Consider the following 20,863-nt stretch of genomic DNA (forward strand, 5'->3'; position numbering starts at 1 on the left):
TGGTGTGTTATATATCACCCGCGCCCGAGTCCATATCCGCAGGACAGTCTTCATCAGACTGGTTATTTGAGGATGTGCCTGTTCCCCCCGAAAAACAAGATTACTAAGGGCCGCATATGAACCCAGTAGTGCTGCTTCTAGTGTAACTGCAGAGTTAGTTTTGGGCTGGGAGAACCACCACCGGACCGTCACCAGGACAGCCGCCCAAAAATACAATTTAAAGTTAGGAAGCGCTAAACCTCCTCTTGCAAGAGGAAGATATAGCGTGCGTCTTGCGACTCGTGGAGTACGCCCGGCCCATACAAAAGTTGTTACAATACTTTCTAATCTCGAAAAAAAGGTTCTAGTCATATCAGTGGGGGAGTTACGAAAAAGATACAGAAATTTCGGAAGATAGTTCATTTTTATTAAGTTAATTCTGCCAACGGGGGACAAGGGAAGCATGCGCCAAGACGCACACTTTTTATTTAATTGTAAAACTAAAGGGTCAATGTTATTTTGCTGATATACCTCCAATGTTGGACCCACTTTGATGCCTAAGTACACCATATCCTGTACCCATTTCAACGGTGTATGAGTATCAATTAAAGATATCGATGGGTGTAGTGGAAAGAGGACGGACTTAGACCAATTAATATTTATACCTGAAAAACGGCCAAAGATGTCAAATAATTGTAGGGCCCTATGTAATGATGTGGAAGCATCCGCCAAATAGATCAAGGTGTCGTCTGCATATAAAGACAACTTCTCTTCAATGACCCCAACCTTAATGCCTCGGACTTGTGGGTCCGCTCGCAACATAATCGCTAGCGGCTCCAGAGCCAAGGCAAACAAGGCTGGGGATAACGGACATCCCTGTCGGGTACCCCTCAGTAGAGGGAATTTATCCAATAGAGATGTATTAGTACGGACTCTAGCCGTAGGGTTCTCATAGAGAAGCTTAATCCATGAGACGAAATTAGGGCCGAACCCGAAGCTAGATAGGATCCTCCAGAGAAATGGCCACTCAACAGAATCGAATGCTTTCTCGGCGTCGAGGGAGGCGACCACACCTGTTCCCCCCCCCCCCCCCGACGCCAAGGCCATATGTGTGAATAATCTCCGGATATTGATATCAGTACCCCGGTCAGGTATGAATCCAGTTTGGTCCGGATGGATCAATCCTGTAATAACACTATTAAGACGATTGGCCAAGACTTTTGAAAGGATCTTCCCATCAACATTTAATAAAGAGATAGGTCTGTATGATGAACATAGTGATGGGTCCTTCCCTGGTTTAGGGATCACAACAATAACCGCTTCGCTCATTGTTTTAGGGAGTTTCCCATCCTTTAGAGATCCTAGAAGAGTGGCTAATAAATACGGGCCCAAGAGGTCCATATGGGCCTTATAGAATTCAACAGGAATTCCATCCGGTCCTGGTGTTTTATCGGGTTTTAGGGAGGCCACCACTTCCTGGATCTCCAAAAGAGTAATAGGGGCGTCTAATTTGGCCCTATCTCTATCAGTTAAGACTGGAAAGTCCACTGCCTGTAGATAATGATCGAGTTCATCTCCTGAATAATTAACCTTAGTATTATATAGGGCCCGGTAATAATCAGTGAAGTTGTGATTAATAGTTTCTGGATTAGAGTGAAGAGTACCTGATTGATCCTGAATATGTGCTATACTATACCCACTTGTCTGTTCCCTAGAAATTTGCGCCAGCATTTTACCGTTATACTCTCCATGTACGAAAATATGTTGGGCTTGAGAAAGCAGTTTTTTCTGTGTAAGGGCTGTGCGTATTCCCATTACGTCCCTAGTCAAGGATTGAAATCGTGTATAATGAGTGGGGTCTCTAGTTTGGACATATAGATTTTCCATATCTCTAGCTTCCTTTTCTTTTTGCAATAGATTTGTTCGCCTATATCGTTGGATCTTCCCAATAGCTGTCTGATAATACCCCCGGGTGCAAACCTTAAAAGCGTCCCAGACCATAGCCACTGATGACGTGCCCGGATTTATCTCCCAAAAGGCCGCTATCTGGGGTTCGACTAAAGGGTTTATATCAGAATCAGCGATCCAATATCTGGATAAGCGCCATAATCTATGAGAGGGGTTACCAGATAATTCCATTTTTAAGAGAAGTGGGGCGTGGTCGGAGATCCCACGAGGAAGAACCCGAATCTCCCGCACCCGAGATAGTAATGACCCACTTGCAAACATTAAGTCAATTCGAGAAAAGGTTTTATAAGTGGCGGAATGGCAGGTATATTCCCTAGCATGGGGATGGTACCAACGCCATAGGTCTGTCAACCCATAGATCTCAGCCCATTCAGCAAGATCCGATCTAGTGGAAGAATCTCCAGTCATTCTATCCATGTTCGGATCTGGAACCATATTAAAATCACCCACAATGAGTATATTATCATTCTCATATTTTGCAATTTCTTTAAAAATTTTATATAACAGCCTGATTGCCTGATTGAGGCCGGCGGAGGTATATATAACCCTACCAGCAATAAAGTAAAAGATGATATCTGCAGATTGAGCAAAACAAATCGTCCATCCGGGTCCAGGGAAAGACCCATTAGTCTAAACGGGAGAGACTTGTGGATAAGAACGCTGACTCCACGAGAATACGTAGAAAACGTAGAGTGGTAATGATGCCCAACCCACGGTTTCTTAAGAGCCAGCGTTCGAGTACCCAACAAGTGAGTCTCCTGCAGGACACATATGTGGGGATTAAACGTTTTTAAATATTGAAACACTAAAGAGCGTTTCTGCGGGGAATTCAAACCTCTAGTGTTCCAGGAAATCACCCTTAAAGATTCCATTTCCACTCAAAAAACAATGTATACAACATAATAACAGTATATAAAAAGAAGAAGAAAAAAAAAAAAAAAAACTGAAAAATACAGTAAATACAATAACAGAGTAATGATTCAAACATCCCCATCCCCCCCACCCCACCCATCTCCCCAAAATTGGAGAGGGTTTGTATCCCACCCACCGCGGACCTCATAGTCCACCCTAGGGGGTAAGTGTCAAAAAAAGGCGCTATATTACCCCCCCCCCCCCTTAAGAAAAAAAAAAAAAAAGAGGGGGGGGAGAAGACTCCGGCGTTCAAAAGGACAAAAAAAAAGAGAAACTTGTATCTTGATTCACCCAGCTATCGTGTAAAGTTTGGGCAAGCAAACTATGACAGACCAAGAGGAAAAAGAGAAAAAAAAAAAAAAAAAAAAGGTTCAGTTTCAGTCTTGTTTATATGTCTCAAGCCAGGATAATACCTCTTTTGGGGAAGAAAAGAGACGCACATGCTCACCATCTTGTACCCGCAATTTAGCTGGGAACAGGGTACTATATTTCAACCCCCTTTCTCTTAACTTAGAACGGGCTTGATCAAATGACTTCCTCTGACGCTGTGTTTCAACCGAATAATCTGGAAAAATAAAAAGTTTACTACCCTCATACCCTATTTCACTTCACCCTGAGAGCGCGCTGCTCGTAACACACTGTCTCGGTCACCATAATGAAGGAACCTCAAAATAAAAGTGCGTGGAGGAGAGCCAGGAGGTCCTCGCTTCCCTGGTATCCGATGTGCACGTATCACTGAAAAAAAAGCAGAAAATTTAGCTTCTGGAAGAATGGTCGGAAGTAAGTGTTCAATAAAGGTCACCGGGTTTGCACCCTCGGACCCCTCCGGAAGACCTAAAATCCGTAAGTTATTCCTACGATTGCGGTTTTCTGCATCTTCTGCTCGTATTTCCAGCTGCTTAACCCTGGCTTTGAGCAGCTGAACATCCGAGTTATAATCTTTCTGTGTGTCTTCTACTTCTGAAACTCGCATTTCCATCTCGGTGACTCTATCTCGAAAATTATCCATATCTTTACGGATAAGTCCTATATCTGTTTGTACACAATCAATTTTGGAGGTCAAGGCTGTCTTACAGTCTACTATGGCATGCATAAGTGTCTCTAAACTTGCGGGTATTTCTGCATCCCTGGTCACTGTTGTTTGGTCAGTCTGAGACGCCATGGTTACCGTAGACTTAGACAGTGATGTCACAACTGCACGGCGTGTCTGTACACCCCCTTTATTTTTGGGCATTCCTTCCCCCAGAGAAAAAAGGGATTCAGGAGGTTTAAGTCCATCCAGTCCTGGTTTCAGTCTGCTATGGTAAATTTGTTAAATTTGTTATATAGGTTGTTTATGTCGTGTATGTCAAATACCGCATGAACATATTTTGTGCCCAGAGAGTAAAAGATAGTAAAGAATAGTTGGTGTGGCAGGCTGGCAATATGCAGTGAAGTGTGTGTTTCCCTTCAAGGTTCCCTTCAAGCAGTCTTCTCAGATAGGATCCAGCTTATCAGTTTCCTCAGGGGGGGTGTTTTTCAGCTGCAGGGACAGGACGACTGTTTGCAATCAAGGGAAAGATGAATGCGGCCAAGTACAGGGATATCCTGGACAAAAACCTTCTCCAGAGTGCTCTGGACCTCAGACTGGGCCGAAGGTTTACCTTCCAACAAGACAATGACCCTAAGCACACAGCTAAAATAACGAAGGAGTGGCTTCACAACAACTCCGTGACTGTTCTTGAATGGCCCAGCCAGAGCCCTGACTTAAACCCAATTGAGCATCTCTGGAGAGACCTAAAAATGGCTGTCCACCAACGTTTACCATCCAACCTGACAGAACTGGAGAGGATCTGCAAAGAGGAATGGCAGAGGATCCCCAAATCCAGGTGTGAAAGACTTGTTGCATCTTTCCCAAAAAGACTCCTGGCTGTATTAGATCAAAAGGGGGCTTCTACTAAATACTGAGCAAAGGGTCTGAATACTTAGGACCATGTGATATTTCAGTTTTTCTTTTTTAATAAATATGCAACAATGTCAACAATTCTGTGTTTTTCTGTCAGTATGGGGTGCTATGTGTACATTCATGAGGAAGAAGAATGAACTTAAATTATTTTAGCAAATGGCTGCAATATAACAAAGAGTGAAAAATTTAAGGGGGGTCTGAATACTTTCCGTGCCCACTGTATATATATATATATATTTTGACACGCATATATAGTTACATGATTGTAAATCAATTATATACCAAAGGTAAAGTAAGTATCAATGCAAAGTTCATTGACATGTATATCAAAAGGAAAGCACCTTACCCTTTTGTTAGATTAAGAAAGGTCAGCGTTCAAATGATCCACCCATAGGAGACAACTTTACTGGAGATTACACCATATCTGGTGGACCAGAATCCTGTATGTACATCCAGGGGAATAAAATAAATTCACAATAATGAAATACTGCTATGTTTGCTTTATTGAATAAAATTGTAGCACTACTCCCGTGGAGGTTGCAGGTGACAGGGTTGCCCACTGCTGCACAGCCAGGCACATAACATTTCATTTTCCTCTTTCATCCAGACACAGTGAACAGTCCTTGAACTTTGTTTTAGTGTTTTTATTAGGGGGGTAATAACTTGGATGGTGAAAGGAATTTTGGGATGCCCAACTTGAAAGTGACAAAACCAGGGACAACTTCTTCCCTATATACAACTCAGATTGATTCTTCTGTACAGCTCCAATTAATTTCCTCTGTACAGGTCCTTATAAGCTAGGAACTCTCACTCCCTCTAGAAAGTACCGCAATGTGTTGTGAAAACTGCATCCTAGAGTACCTCCCCTGTAGATACTGGTCTCAGCTCTACCATTGCTGGAAATGTTAGCCCACCTGGCTGCTTCTCTTCACCACTCTACCTGACTGACACTCTGGAGATCTCCCGGGGCAAGACTATAGAAGACTATAGAAGACTTAAACACACCGCTGTCTTCAAGAGAGACCTGCTACATGTGGCAGTCTCTCCCCTTTTAAGTCCTTGCACCATGCTGTAGCACTCACACTGTCCTCTCCTTGCTCCCACTGCCTCTCAGGAAAGCCTCCTTCCTACTTCTCCTGTGGTAGGATCCTTTCAGACCAGCACCTGAGCCCCAGCCTGAGGCAGAGCACCCCCACAGACTAGGGGGTTTGACCTCAGACTTAAGGGCCATCGACAGCCTTTTCAGCACTGCATCTCCATCTTTCACCCAAATCTCTTTCCAGCATGATTTATTTCTTTTTAAGGCCTCACTTAGTCCCCTGCCAGGCCCACCTCCTGAGGATTGGCCACTAAATATGCAGGACAACCCTCCTAGCCTCCACCCTTTAACTTTAAGAACATTCTCCAACGTTCCACAACCGGGGGGGGGGGGTGTTACAAAACGCAAAACGGCATGCACTCCCATGATCCAAAGTCAGAAAAAGCATAATAAAACCATATCCGTATGTACACGCTATCAAACATAAAGGCAGAACTCCAAAGCAATCCCTCAGTATATGTGGATGCGTATCCAGGGTGAGTCATTCTCTGAGTGCTAATTGACTTTCCTTAATGCTAGGGTGCAACAAAACGTGACTTGCTTTCCTTTGGGTGGTAATACCTGGTGATATTTGGTTTTGACACTTCTGGTTGAAGATAAAGGTTTCTTAATAATGCACATAAATGAACTTTGCATTGTGACTCATTTCACCTTTGTTATATAATTTATTCATAGTCATGCAGTTATCTAAATATACAATATCTCACAAAAGTATGTACACCCCTCACATTTTTGTAAACGTTTTATTATATCTTTTAATGTGACAACACTGAAGAAATTACACTACAATGTAAAGTAGTGAGTGTACAGCTTGTATAACAGTGTAAATTTGCTGTCCCATCAAAATAACCCAACACAGAGCCATTAATGTCTCAATGTCTGGCAACAAAAATGAGTAAACCCCTAAATAAAAAGTCCAAATTGGGCCCAAAGTGTCAATATTTTGTGTGGCCATTATTATTTTCCTGCACTGCCTTAACCCTCTTGGGCATGGAGTTCACCAAAACTTTTGCAGGTTGCCACTGGAGTCCTCCTCCACTCTTCCATGTTGACATCACAGAGCTGGATGTTGGTGGATGGTAGAGACCTTGCGCTCCTCCACCTTCCATTTGAGGATGCCCCACAGATGCTCAATAGGGTGTAGGTCTGGAGACATGCTTGGCCAGTCAATCACCTTTACCCTCAGCTTCTTTAGCAAGGCAGTGGTCATCTTGGAGGTGTGTTTGGGGTCGTTATCGTGTTGGAATACTGCCCTGCGGCCCAGTCTCTGAAGGGAGGGGATCATGCTCTGCTTCAGTATGTCACAGTACATGTTGGCATTCATGGTTCCCTGAATGAACTGTAGCTCCCCAGTTCCAGCAGCACTCATGCAGCCCCAGACCATGACACTCCCACCACCATGCTTGACTGTAAAACACACTTGTCTTTGTACTCCTCACCTGGTTTCCCTCACACACGCTTGACACCATCTAAACCAAATAAGTTTATCTTGGTCTCATCAGACCACAGGACATGGTTCCAGTAATCCATGTCCTTAGTCTGCTTGTCTTCAGAAAACTGTTTACGGCTTTCTTGTGCATCATCTTTAGAAGAGGCTTCCTTCTGGGACGATAGCCATGCAGACCAATTTTATGCAGTGTGCGGCTTATGGTCTGAGCACTAACAGGCTGACCCCCTGCTCCTTCAACCTCTGCAGCAATGCTGGCAGCACTCATACATCTATTTCCCAAAGACAACATCTGGATATGATGCTGAGCACGTGCACTCAACCCCTTTGTTTGACCATGGCGAGGCTTGTTTTGAATGGAACCTGCCCTGTTAAACCGCTGTATAGTCTTGGCCACCCTGCTGCAGCTCAGTTTCAGGGTCTTGGCAATCTTCTTATAGCCTAGGCCATCTTTATGTAGAGCAACAATTATTTTTTTTAGATCCTCAGAGAGTTCTTTGCCATGAGGTGCCATGTTGAACTTCCAGTGGCCAGTATGAGAGCGATAACATCAAATTTAACACACCTGCTCCCCATTCACACATGAGACCTTGTAACACTAATGAGTCACATGACACCAGCGAGCGAAAATGGGTAATTGGCTATTTGCATTTGAAATATGTTGCTGTCAACTCTCAATATGAGATCCAAAGAGCTGTCACTATCAGTGAAGCAAGCCATCATTAGGCTGAAAAAACAAAACAAACCCATCAGAGAGATAGCAAAAACATTAGGTGTGGCCAAATCAACTGTTTGGAACATCCTTTAACCACTTTACCACCGGAGGATTTTGCTGTCTTACGTCCAGGCCACTTTTTGCGATTCGGCGCTGTGCGATTTTAACTGACAATTGCGCAGTCATGCAACGCCGTACCCAAACGAAATGTTCGTCCTTTTTTTCCCACAAACAGAGCTTTCTTTTGGCGGTATTTGATCACCTGTGCGATTTTTACTTTTTGCGCTATAAACAAAAAAAGAGCGTTTATTTTGAAAAAATAACAATATTTTTAGCATTTTTTTTATATGAAATTCCCCCCAAAAAAATGTAAAAATCTAAATTTTTTAAAGTTTTTGGCCAATTTGTTGTCTGCTACCTATGTTTGGTAAAAAAAAAAAAACAATAAGCGTATTTTGATTGGTTGGCGCAAAAGTTATTGCGTTTACTAACTAAGGGAAAGATTTCTGTCATTTTTGGTGTTTTTTTTTTTAACGAGTAATGGCGGCGATCTGCGATTTTGCGGCGGACAGATCGGACCCTTGACTGACATTTTCTGACACTTTTGGGGGTACCAGTGACATTTCTACAGTAATCAGTGCTATAAATATGCACTGTTACTGTAAAAATGACACTGGCAGGGAATGGGTTAATTTTATTGGAGAGGGAGGGGTTAATGTATGCCTGGTGCTTACTAACGTGTGTGGGGGGAGGTGACTGAGTGACACAGGGACAGATCACATGTTCAGCTGTGCTGAACCCTGCAATCTGTCACTGTTTGTCACTTAGGAGATCCGCCCGCTCTGTTTAAACAAGCGGGCGGATCTCCGAACTCGATTCCCCGACGATCAGGGAAGAGCGGCGGTGATCACCGCCGCTCCTCCCCTGGCCCAACTCCCGCTGTGACTGAAAAGCGCGAGCGCTGCCTACAGGGGGAGGAGTCCAGCGACGTAGGTGAGCTCAGCAACACCAAAAGACCTGGAAAACTGTGGTGGATGACCAAAGAATTATTTCCCTGGTGAAGAAAACACCCTTCACAACAGTTGGCCAGATCAAGAACACTCTCCAGGAGGTAGGTGTATGTGTGTCAAAGTCAACAATCAAGAGAAGACTTCACCAGAGTGAATACAGAGGGTTGACCACAAGATGTAAACCATTGGTGAGCCTCAAAAACAGGAAGGCCAAATTAGAGTTTGCCAAATAACATCTAAAAAAGCCTTCACAGTTCTGGAACAACATCCTATGGACAGATGAGACCAAGATCAACTTGTACCAGAGTGATGGGAAGAGAAGAGTATGGAGAAGGAAAGGAACTGCTCATGATCCAAAGTATACCACCTCATCAGTGAAGCATGGCGTGGCTAGTGTCATGGCGTGGGCATGTATGGCTGCCAATGGAACTGGTTCTCTTGTATTTTTTGATGATGTGACTGCTGACAAAAGCAGCAGGATGAATTCTGAAGTGTTTCGGACAATATTATCTGCTCATATTCAGCCAAATGCTTCAGAACTTATTGGATGGCGCTTCACAGTGCAGATGGACAGTGGCCCGAAGCATACTGCGAAAGCAACCAAAGAGTTTTTTAAGGGAAAGAAGGGGAATGTTATGCAATGGCCAAGTCAATCACTTGACCTGAATCCGATTGAGTGTGCATTTTACTTGCTGAAGACAAAGCTGAAGGGAAAATGCCCCAAGAACAAGCAGGAACTGAAGACAGTTGCAGTAGAGGCCTGGCAGAGCATCACCAGGGATGAAACCCAGCGTCTGGTGATGTCTATACATTCCAGACTTCAGGCTGTAATTGACTGCAAAGGATTTGCAACCAAGTATTAAAAAGTGAAAGTTTGATTTATGATTGTTAATCTGTCCCATTACTTTTGGTCCCTTAAAAAGCGGGAGGCACATATACAAACTGTTGTAATTCCTACACAGTTCCCCTGATTTGGATGTAAATACCCTCAAATTAAAGCTGAAAGTCTGCAGTTAAAGCACATCTTGTTTGTTTCATTTCAAGTCCATTGTGGTGATGTATAGAGCCAAAAAGATTAGAATTGTGTTGATGTCCCAATATTTATGGACCTGACTGTATAAATAAATATATATATATATATATATATATATATATATGAATTGTCAGATTTTATTATTGTATACCTTCCTAGTAAATAGAGGTATATTATATATTATGCTATAGATTTAGAAATTGCCCTTCCTTATGAATTTTTTAATTATTTGTTTGTTATTTACAGTGTCCTGGGTACTCTGTAGTAAAATCTCTCTTCCGTAATTCCCAACTCTGTTCCTCTCCCCAAAGTTTTGGGCATTCCCACCCTCCTTGGTGTGTTTTGCCTCTTCTTGTTACATAATCCATAATATAAAATCCATAAAAATCCAGCAGGGGTGGTGAGAACCCCTTGTAATGGTATTAGCAGGTTTGCAGAATTAGGAACGCAGTACATAGATCTAGATAGTAGAATCCCTGGGAGATATAAGAAGCTTTTCGATTTGTTAACTTTACGGCATCTACCGAAAACTGAAAGAGCAGTTTTGGGTGTACAGTAGTGATTTGTTAAGCCATGAGGAAGTTTGTATAAATCACGTTCACTTAAATGGCAGCTATGGATTACAGAATCTTTAACCCCTGCCCCAGTTTTCCAACACAGAAAATGTGGCCTACCAGTACAATGTGACATTCCATCCTCTGCTCTGGTATGTCACTAAACGGCATTGCTGTCTGAGGTTATAAAAGTGCATGAACTGAGGTGACTGGAATGTGTGTCACTGCGTATACAATGAAAACAAGTATCTGCATTTAACAGTAAAAACAAAATATTGCTCATAATGGAGTGCTTTATGGGTTAGCTTAAAAGGAAAAGTTTTACAAAACGTACGTCGACTGTCAACATGCAAAAGTCTTCTCCCATTTTGTTTGTCTTGTGTGGAACAGGAATAATGGGAAATCTTCCATAAGGACACCTATTTCAGGAAGATAAATGTAAATTTGAATGTTTGTGATAATTACAGTGATTGCATAATTAATAATCTCCTTTCTTTGTATTTTAGTAAACTCCATGCCTTCATCTGGGACTCTGCAGTGCTGGAATTTGAGGCCTCTCAGAAGTGTGACTTGGTCACCACAGGAGAATTATTCTTCCGTTCTGGTTTTGGCATTGGGATGCGGAAGGACAGTCCATGGAAACAAAATGTGTCACTGAACATTCTCAAGTATGTTGCCATTGTTATTTCTACGTTTAAAGTGGAGAAATTATGTAAACATCTTGGAGGCAGCCATTTTGTGGCACTATTAAGCCAATCAGTTTGCTGGAAGTTAATGACATCACTGAAATATTGCTCTATCCTTGTCTGCGAGCCATTTACTATCATTAGAAATTAATTAGAAACTACAGAAGTTTCTAGAACAGTTTGAATATTGATTTACCACACAAAGGGGCATTAGTACTGTATATTGAAGTGTTGGATGCTAATGTTAAGGAAGGGATTGGGAGTTAATGTTTTGATAATGAACCCTGTCTATACTGTGCTGCCAGATATTATTATCAATTATAAGTTAGATCTGTCCTAACAAAGAGTTAGGCCCCTTTCACACTAGCGGACCGTTCAGATCCGCCTGTCAGTTTTTCAGGCGGATCTGAACGGATGCCCATGCATCTCTATGGGGCATCGGATGTCAGCTGACATCTGATCGTATCCAGAACATCAAATCTGGACGAATGGAAATCCTATTTTCCATCTGTCCAGTGGATCAGATCGGATTGGCTGGGATTGGATGGGATCGCATGAGAATGGACAGGCGGTCCGTTCTCATCCGATTCCCCCATAGAGAACAGTGGGGACCTGACAGCTCTGTCTCCGCATGCAGCCCCCCGCTGAGAACGGAGTCCGCTGACAGACTCAAATGTGTGAAAGGGGCCTTAAAGAACCTAGAGCTTGGTCTCTGCATCATATGTTTAGGGCGGAGTTCCACCCACATTGTAAACTTTGCACCCCTGTATTCGTGATCAATGCACAATTTCTCATTGGACACTTTTTTCCTGTAATCTATTTACCTTGTTTTGAAAGCGAACGCTCCACTTACGCTGTACCATGTCACAGCGAGGTACATCATTTCTGCCCGCGCACTGGCTCCTGGGAGATGAGTGTAATCAATCCCAGGAGTCAATGGGCACCACCGCTTGTAGCATTGCTGAATTTTCTACAATATGCGCATGCGCGAGAATGGGAGGGGCATGCTGGGTAGCCAGCAGCGCCATATGCCTGAAGGGGGAAACAAGTGAGCTTCAGATTTCCACACTGAAGATAGGAGCGCTTGCTGGGGAGAGCAGAGTGAGTTTTTAAAAAGAAAAAGAATGATGAAACATGCATTTTTTTACTAATACTGTTATGTAAAGATTAGTTGCTAGTATCACGTGGGTGTTTTTTAAAAAAAATATTAAAAAACAAGCTGTAACTCCGCTTTAGTGAGTAGAAACTCATTGATATCTACCCAAATGTTGCTCCTCCACTTTCACTTTCAAGTTGTTCAGAGTAGCTTGCAGTCTGCCCAAAGGCCTGCACAAAAGAAAAAAAAAAACAACTAGAAAGGTAAAAACCGTTCCTTTTTTTTTTTGGTATAGCTACATTGCTCCTGCATGGACCAATCTAAGTATACATATTCCAAATCTGGCAGATCCTGTTACAGTGATCCTCATTGCCTAGCGGCTCCATTATTGAGCATCTAACCTGCTGCATAATGAACACCGTGAGTCGCCAGCAGAAAATGCCTTGCATTCCATTTAAGGACACCAAAGGTTCTCTCATCGGACAAGGCGGTGGCTGAGAACACCTTGTGTTTATTGAGAAAATTACATTCAGTTTTAAAAGTTGTTTTAGGTATGCCATGTGAATAGGAACACATAACAAACATATAGCGGGCTTCACCAATAAAAAAGGGGAAATATATAGTATAGTATATTTTAGTGAGCTATTAGTCCAATGTTTAAAGTATATTTACCACTTCATGACTGCCATATAGCAGTTTTACTGCTACAGGATGGCCATTGTGTGCAGGATCCCATATGCACTTCCGAGTAGCAAAATACACCCTGCTGGAGGCTTGCTCCCGCTGTGATTATGCACAGCAGGAGACGATTAACGGGTACCTCGGACACGATGTCCGCGGCACCCGCCTATCGTTCGTTACAGAAGCAGAATGTCAGTCTGCCTTTGTAAACAAGGCAGACTGCCCTTCTGTCAGTAGGAATGGCATTGATCCTGTGTTCCTGCACAGCAGGAACATGGATCAGTGCCTTCTCCTAGTAAAAGCACCTCCCACACAGTACACAAACACTGGTTAGGCACACAGTTTACCCTTTGATCACCCCTAATGTTTAACCCCTTCCCAGCCAGTGTCATTACTACAGTGACAATGCATATTTTTAGCACTGATCACTGTATTAGTGTGCCTTGTTCCCAAAAAGTGTCAAAAGTGTCAGTTAGTGTCGAATTTGTCTACCATAATATCGCAGTCCCGCTATAAGTCGCTGATTGTCTTCATTACTAGTAAAAATAAATATATCACATAGTTTGTAGACGCTATAACTTTTGCGCAAACAAATCAATATACGCTTATTGTGTTTTTATTTTACCAAAAATTTGTAGCAGAATACACATTGGCCTAAATTGATGAAGAAATTTGATTTTTGCATTTTTTTTTTAATTGGATATGTTTTATAGCAGAAAGTAAAAAATATTGTTTTTCTTTTCAAAATTGTCAGTCTTTTTTGTTTATAGCGCAAAAAAAAAATAAAAATGCAGAGGTGATCGGTGATCAAATACAGTACCACCAAAAGAAAGCTTTATTTGTGTGAAAAAAAAAAGACGTACATTTTATTTGGGTACAGTGTCGCACGAGCGTGCAATTTTCAGTTAGAGTAATCGAGTGCCGTATCGCAAAAAATGGGTGGAGTGGTGAGGGGATAGAAACCACTGTCAGGCTTTTATTGCTGCCTGGGTCTAACTTAGTAAGTGTCACTTTCTCTGATTGTCCTGTCACCAGAATAAAAGTGAGAGTAAATCCAACATTTTGAGTGGCTACCAGAACAGGAATGGGGGGAGGGGAAATCTTTCAACTGTCTAAGAGGGGGTTTCCTTCACAGTGGAAAGATATTTTTTCACTTCCTGTTTAGTCTACAGGACTGGAAGTATAATAAAATCTGTCCAAAACAAGGGGGGCCTGTGTTTGTAACAAATATGGCTGTCCACTTTGCCTATAGATGTTTTTTTCTTTAATTAAAGGAGTTGTAAAAGCATGCATTTTTTATCTTAATGCATTATATGAATTAAGATAAAAAGCCTTCTGTGTGTAGCAGCCTCCCCAGCACATCCTAATACTTACCTAAGCCCCCTCTCTGTCCAGTGATGTCCACGAGTGTCTCAGCCGCCTGAGATTCTCCCTCCTGATTTGCTTAGGCCCAGCAGCAGCGCAATTGGCTGCTGCTGCTGTCAATCACAGCCAGCTAGCCAATCGGGGGGCAGGTCCGGGTCGGGCTCCGTGTCTGAATGGAAACAGTGAGCTGTGACTCGGCTTGGGTGCCCCCCCATAGCAAGCTGCTTACTATGGGGGCACTTAACAGGAGGGAGGGGCCAGGAGCACAGAAGAGGGACCTGAAAAGAGGAGGCTCTGGGCTTCTCTGTGCAAAACCCCTGCAGAGGAGGTAAAAAAATGAGAGTTTACAATCACTTTAAATTATTATTTTTTTTTTTTAACGGGCAGTGACAAAATGATTTACATAAAGGTGATTCTGTTTACATATAAAGCTAAAATGCCATTGAAAGATTTAGGTGCAAAAGACGTTACCATCTCACGTGTTGAGGTATAGAAGACAGAATGGCTGTCTCCATTTACCAAAGTAGGTTTCCTTTTTACCATTAAGATATTTTTAAATTTCAAGTTTCTGATGTACTGTAAAAATAAAAAGCCCCAGAGCTAAACGTCTAAAAACAATAGGTAAAAATAAGGACAAAAGCTACTCTGTACCTGCTACATATTTATATACAATAGCATTATGTAACAATGACATTTCAAGTAGTACAAAGGTATTGTATGTTCTGTATTTCCAGTTATTCTGTGTCATATAGAATAGGAATTGCAGGTCACGTAATAGGCAAATTGAAACTGCGTGATGATTTTATCTCTCCATAGAAGCTGGATTAATGATTAAGAAAATGTCATTGGTACTGACTGGTAATAGGTTGTTTCTTAGATAAACCAAAGAGATATAATATATTACTGTTTGCTCTGTTTTACTAGAGCGCCTCTTATGTTTATTCTTCAAAACTGGAAATAAAACTACAACCAAAAAAGCAGGCATCTGGGAAAATGTGAAAAATGATGTCAAATACATTTCCAGCTTCAAGCCAACATGCCAAAATATTATTATTATTTATTTATTTTTTTAGAAAAGTCTAAAAAGAGATCATATTGATCATCTGATCAATATGTGTTAAAGTTTCAAAAAAGCCTTTTAGGTATAGTTTGTAATCATATGACCAAGGGTCATATGGAGATAGTCATATTTTACCCATTAGATTTGCAGGGACTGCTTGCTGCTTTTGCTGCCCTGCACTATGTTTGGACTTTACTGCTCCTATTCAAGACTGAGTTAAGCTGGCCATGCACTGGTCCATTAATTAAGACCTGTTGGCTTTTTCCCACATGAACCAATCAGATTTAAATCAAACTCTAACTGGTCCTTGGTATTTGAAAAGATTAATCTAATGACCCTGAATGACACAGACAGTTGTTTATAGTAGTCTGTACAATACCAATAAGCTTCAAATATCAAAAAGTGAGCAGAGGCATGTCTTGGATAGTGTTTTCCTTGTAGCAACCAATCAGAGATGTCCTTCATCTGTTTTGAATATGTGCATAAAACTGTCAACTGAGACTTACTTTTTAATGTTGTCCCTATCAGGTTTAAAGAGTAGTTCCAGTCAAATTTTTTTTTTTTTTTTTTTTAGCTTTTGATGGATGTAGAGAAAAGAGTACAATTTCTTTCAGTTTTTTATTTCTTTCTGTGATTCCCCCTGGAGAGGTTTTCTCTTGCTTCCTGCCTCTGTGACACCTGTTCAAGAAAGAGGGGCACAGTTGTCACTGGCAGAAAGTGAGACAGAAGTTGCCCTACAGGGACACCAACAAAAACTAGGGAAGGGGGAAGGGCTTTCCTGAGCGTGCCAACATCCCTATCAGAATCAGAAAAAATATAGACAGCAGGTACTCTTAGACAAGAGCCTCTGTAATATGAATGTGAACTTTTGGGGCACAACATGAGACATATATTCAAAAGTATGTTTTGATAAAATACAATTTTATTGGACAATCATTTAAAACATGGAGGGTATTAAAAAAGAGAGAAAGGGCTCCAGATAATTAGGCCCAACTCACATACAGGGTAAAAAGTATGTAAAAAGTAAGTTCCTATGCCTGGTGCTTTGATGAAGGAGCGCGGCTGCCTGCCCGACGGCAGCACGCACGCTCGGAAACGCGTCGCAATCCAGTGATGTCATCCACATGTTCCTGCTGACCAAGCCTCGCTTTCAACCCACGGACGCTTCCGCTCCAGCTTCGCCGCTTACTGCAGACTGCAGACTGCGGTGAAGAGGAGACCGGCTCCCCATAGCTGGCAGCACGGACTGGATGACCCCTCTTCAACCGGATCCATCTTGGAATTCCCCAGGAGGATTTCTGATACATGTTTTCTACATACGCACAATGTGAGTGCATATTTTAATGAAATAAATGTGTCTATTTTAGTCTGCACTTAGAGGCGCCTCTTTCTTTTCTCTAAAAAGTATACTATGAGCGGGAATTTCCTAAAAATATGGCATTGTATACACCTAATATTCGAGTAACAGACAAGACATCCATATACTAGATACATGAATCTGATCTCAGGTCGGTCAATGCATTTCGCAAATAGCTTCCTCAGGACCGCATAGATGTAGGTGTATACGTCATTCTTAAAGGCAGTGTGTATCCAATTCCTATGTATAGCTGTGTTGGGGGTGGACACAGGGGTCTAAGATGGGTCCCAGGAACAATATTGTTTCAATGAACAGTTGTAAACATTGCATATAAACATATAGTTGGGCTGTGTGTATGTTACCCTAGGTGAAAATGTCCATGTGGTACATATATGTTCACTAAATGTGTGTCACGAATACCCCATGCGACCAGACCAAGGTTGAGTATGTGGAGTATATGGAGAGACCAGATCCTTCAGCGAAGCCTTAAAGGGTGAAGTATTGCATGCTTCAGTGGATAGAGGAGTAGATGATAGTCTCTTGTAGTGGATATTTGTCTCATCTAGAAAGCGCCCCCCTTGAGCACCCCCAAGATGTCTATACACAGGAATTGGATACACACCGCCTTTAAAAAATGACATATACATCTACATCTATGCGGTCCTGAAGAAGCTATTTGCGAAACGCGTTGACCGACCTGAGCTCAGACATGAACACATGTATTCACGTATCTAGTATATGGATGTCTTGTCTGTTACTCAAACAGGAATATACAATGCAATATTTTTAGGAGATTCTCACTCATAGTATACTTTGTACTCTGTATGTGAGTTGGGACTAATTATCTAGAGCCCGTTCTCTCTTTTTTAATACCCTCCATGTTTTAAATGATTGTCCAGTGAAATTGTATTTTATCAAAACATACTTTCCAATAATTGTTTCACGTTGTGCCCTAAAAGTCCACATATTACAGAAGCTCTTGTCTAAGAGTACCTGCTGTATATATTTTTTCTGACCAACGGAAATTAGAATCTGACAGAGGGTTAGAACCCTTCTCTGATTTATCAACAACAAAATGAAATGTTTTAGTTGGGCTTTAACTAATCAGGAAGTATGGTTTATTGGTGTGAACCCTAAAACATTTTTTCCTAATAGGATGTATCTGTAATAGTAAATTTGCAAAAAGTTTCTTTGCTGACATTTCTTTCACAGAGTTGATCTCATCTCATGTACGTTCTAGAAGGGCAGAGCCTAAATCAAGACCTGAAGCCTTTCCAGTGATGCTATCTGACATGCCTTTAATTCATTTATTTTTTTTATTCTCCAGATCCCATGAGAATGGATTCATGGAAGATCTTGATAAGACCTGGGTTAGATATCAGGAATGTGATTCTCGCAGCAATGCCCCAGCTACGCTTACGTTTGAGAATATGGCAGGTGAGCACCGTAGTTGTGGCTGTTCACCAGAGTTACAGTTAATGTATATCTCTCACCATAACATTTCTTTGGTTTTGAATAGAGGATGGAAGTGTTAGAAACTCCCTCAGTTTTTTTAAAGTGAGACAGTTATCACTAAAACATGTGTCCCCATTGAAAGATTTCCCCAATATTTCTGTTCCTGTGACAGGGGACAAATATTGGATTTACCATAACTTTCTTTCTAGTGACAACAATCACTGGAACACATAGAGAGGGTTAATCTCCTTGGTGGGGACACAGAAGGCAGCAAAAATATGACATAATAAGTCCTAACCATTCCAAAAACTAAAAAAAGTTTTGGCTTTAGATACATTTTAAATGTTTACACACATACTGTAGTTAGCAAAACCTTTGTCCCCGCTTCACAAATTTTTCTTGTTGCATTTACATAGTTACATAGTCAGTCTGGTTGAAAAAAGACACAAGTCCATCTAGTACAACCAATAAAAGGGGAAAAAAATACAATCACTTATACACAATCCTAAACCCACAGTTGCTCTAGAGGAAGGCAAAAAAAAACCCAGCACAGAATGATCCAATTTGCTGCAGTTGGGGAAAAATATTCACTGGATCAACTTTACCAATAAATGTTAGTATCCAGTTATATTATGTACATTTAAAAAAAAAATCCAGGCCTTTTTAAATCAATCTACTGAGCTGGCCAAAACCAGCTCTTGGGAGTCTATTCCACATTTTCGCAGCTCTCACTGTGAAGAAACCTTTCCGTATTTGGGGAATAAATCTCTTTTCCATAAAGAGTGCCCCCATGTCTTCTGTGATGACCTTAAAGTGAATAACTTAACACCAAGTTCACTATATGGACCCCTTATGTATTTATACATGTTGAGCATATCCCCCCTTAATCTCCTATTCTCTAGAGAGAATAAACTCAGTTCCTCTAATCTTTTCTCATAGCTGAGCTCCTCCATGCCTCTTATCAGTTTGGTTGCTCTTGCACTTTCTCCAGTTCCCCAATATCCTTTTTGTGTACTGGTTCCCAAATCAGAACTGCATATTCCAGATGAGGTCTTACTAATGATTTGTACAGGTGAAAAATGATATCCCTCTCTCTGGAGTCCATACCTCTCTTAATGCAAAAAAGGACTTTGCTCACTTTTGGAAACTTGGCAGCTTGGCATTGCATGCTATTATTAAGGCTATGATCTCCCAGAAAACCCAAGATCCTTCTTTACCATTAATTCCCCATTATTTAATTAAAAAAATGTATGAATCCTTACCTATGTACCACTGGCAGCAAAGCAACAACAGTTCATACCCTTTACAGAAGTCCACCATCGCTTAGATCTTTTTTTTCATTAATGAGAAGCTCGCCAGTATTCTTTTACATACGCACAAGAAATTCCTTAAAATATGGACCTCGTGGATCCAATATGCTCACCCTTTTTTACCAGCAGCCAATTATACTTCGCTATGAGCACTGAGACCCTGGGTTTCCGGTTGGGGTGCCCTTAATGTCCATTTTTACTTTCCTCTTTTGTCCCCCCATCTTCTTACCTTCTCCTATGGCTCCTATGGCCTTCTCCTATTACCTAGGCTCTTCTGATTTTTTCTCATGCACTTTTTAGTTTTTTGCATAAGTAAGCTTTGTACACTAACATCTTTTCTACTAGCGTCTGTTTTTCTGGTATAGGCGCTCAGATTTCAGTTCTTGTTATCTACATTGTTCTTTTGTTTTTGTATGGTAATTCACTTTTTGACATGCTAAACGTTTTGCCATTTGCTATAAATTCTCTATTTGATATACGACTGCCATTGACTTTATAAGTCATCGATATTATGCTTCTGTCTGTACATCCGATTACGGTTGCATGCTGTACTTTTTAAATCTTTTCAATAAAAATGCATTGAATGAGGAAAATGTATGAATCCTTGGAGAAAGTTGTGTAAATGTTGTGTGAAAACATTAATAAATAGATCCCTAAGTGTATGTTTTCAGAATTTGAACCACAGATTTTTATTTTTTTTTCTTCATCCAGTTTTAGTTTTCAAAAGTCCTGCAGTATATCTACAATTACCTTTATTAAACTTAAATTTAAGACAACTCTCCTCTCTATACCCATTTGATGTTCACTTTACTTGTGTTACTGGAGCCTGACTTATTTGACTGCCAGCTGCCATATATCTGTCAAATTAGCATACCTTGGTGGCTCAAGGGTGCCTTTGTTGGAAAGGGAGGTGACCACTGAAATGGGCTTAGAAAGGGGCACACAGAGGATGGTTTTCTGGCTAATAAACTTATGATTGAATGCAGAAGTTTAATTGATTTCCACAAGCAATCAGAACTGTATTTACTGGGATCTGACCTCATGCTAAGAGGTGATGCTACGCAGGTTTGCAAAATGATGGGAATCAAAATACCCATGTTCAAAGCCTCAGATGAAAGTTGATATTCTCTGACTCCTAGGCTGCATACTAGTTCCAATTCTGTAAAGGTGAAATACAAAAATGGCACTCTC

The 20,863-nt window shown here is 41.3% G+C and overlaps 1 protein-coding gene across 8 annotated transcripts in view; it reads left to right on the top strand.

Annotated features, from left to right (window-relative positions):
• Positions 1 to 20,863, top strand: part of GRIN1 (glutamate ionotropic receptor NMDA type subunit 1) — a 134,026-nt gene that overhangs the window by 100,633 nt on the left and 12,530 nt on the right. For all 8 annotated transcript variants that reach the window (XM_082263901.1, XM_082263900.1, XM_082263904.1 and 5 more), the window contains 2 exons: positions 11,169 to 11,330; positions 18,235 to 18,344. In XM_082263901.1, the coding sequence (XP_082120027.1) occupies positions 11,169 to 11,330; positions 18,235 to 18,344 (272 nt within the window). The remainder of the gene's footprint in view (positions 1 to 11,168; positions 11,331 to 18,234; positions 18,345 to 20,863) is intronic.

This window comes from Pelophylax lessonae (genome assembly GCF_965119305.1).
Source record: "Pelophylax lessonae genome assembly, chromosome: 7".
Classification (NCBI taxonomy): domain Eukaryota; kingdom Metazoa; phylum Chordata; class Amphibia; order Anura; family Ranidae; genus Pelophylax; species Pelophylax lessonae.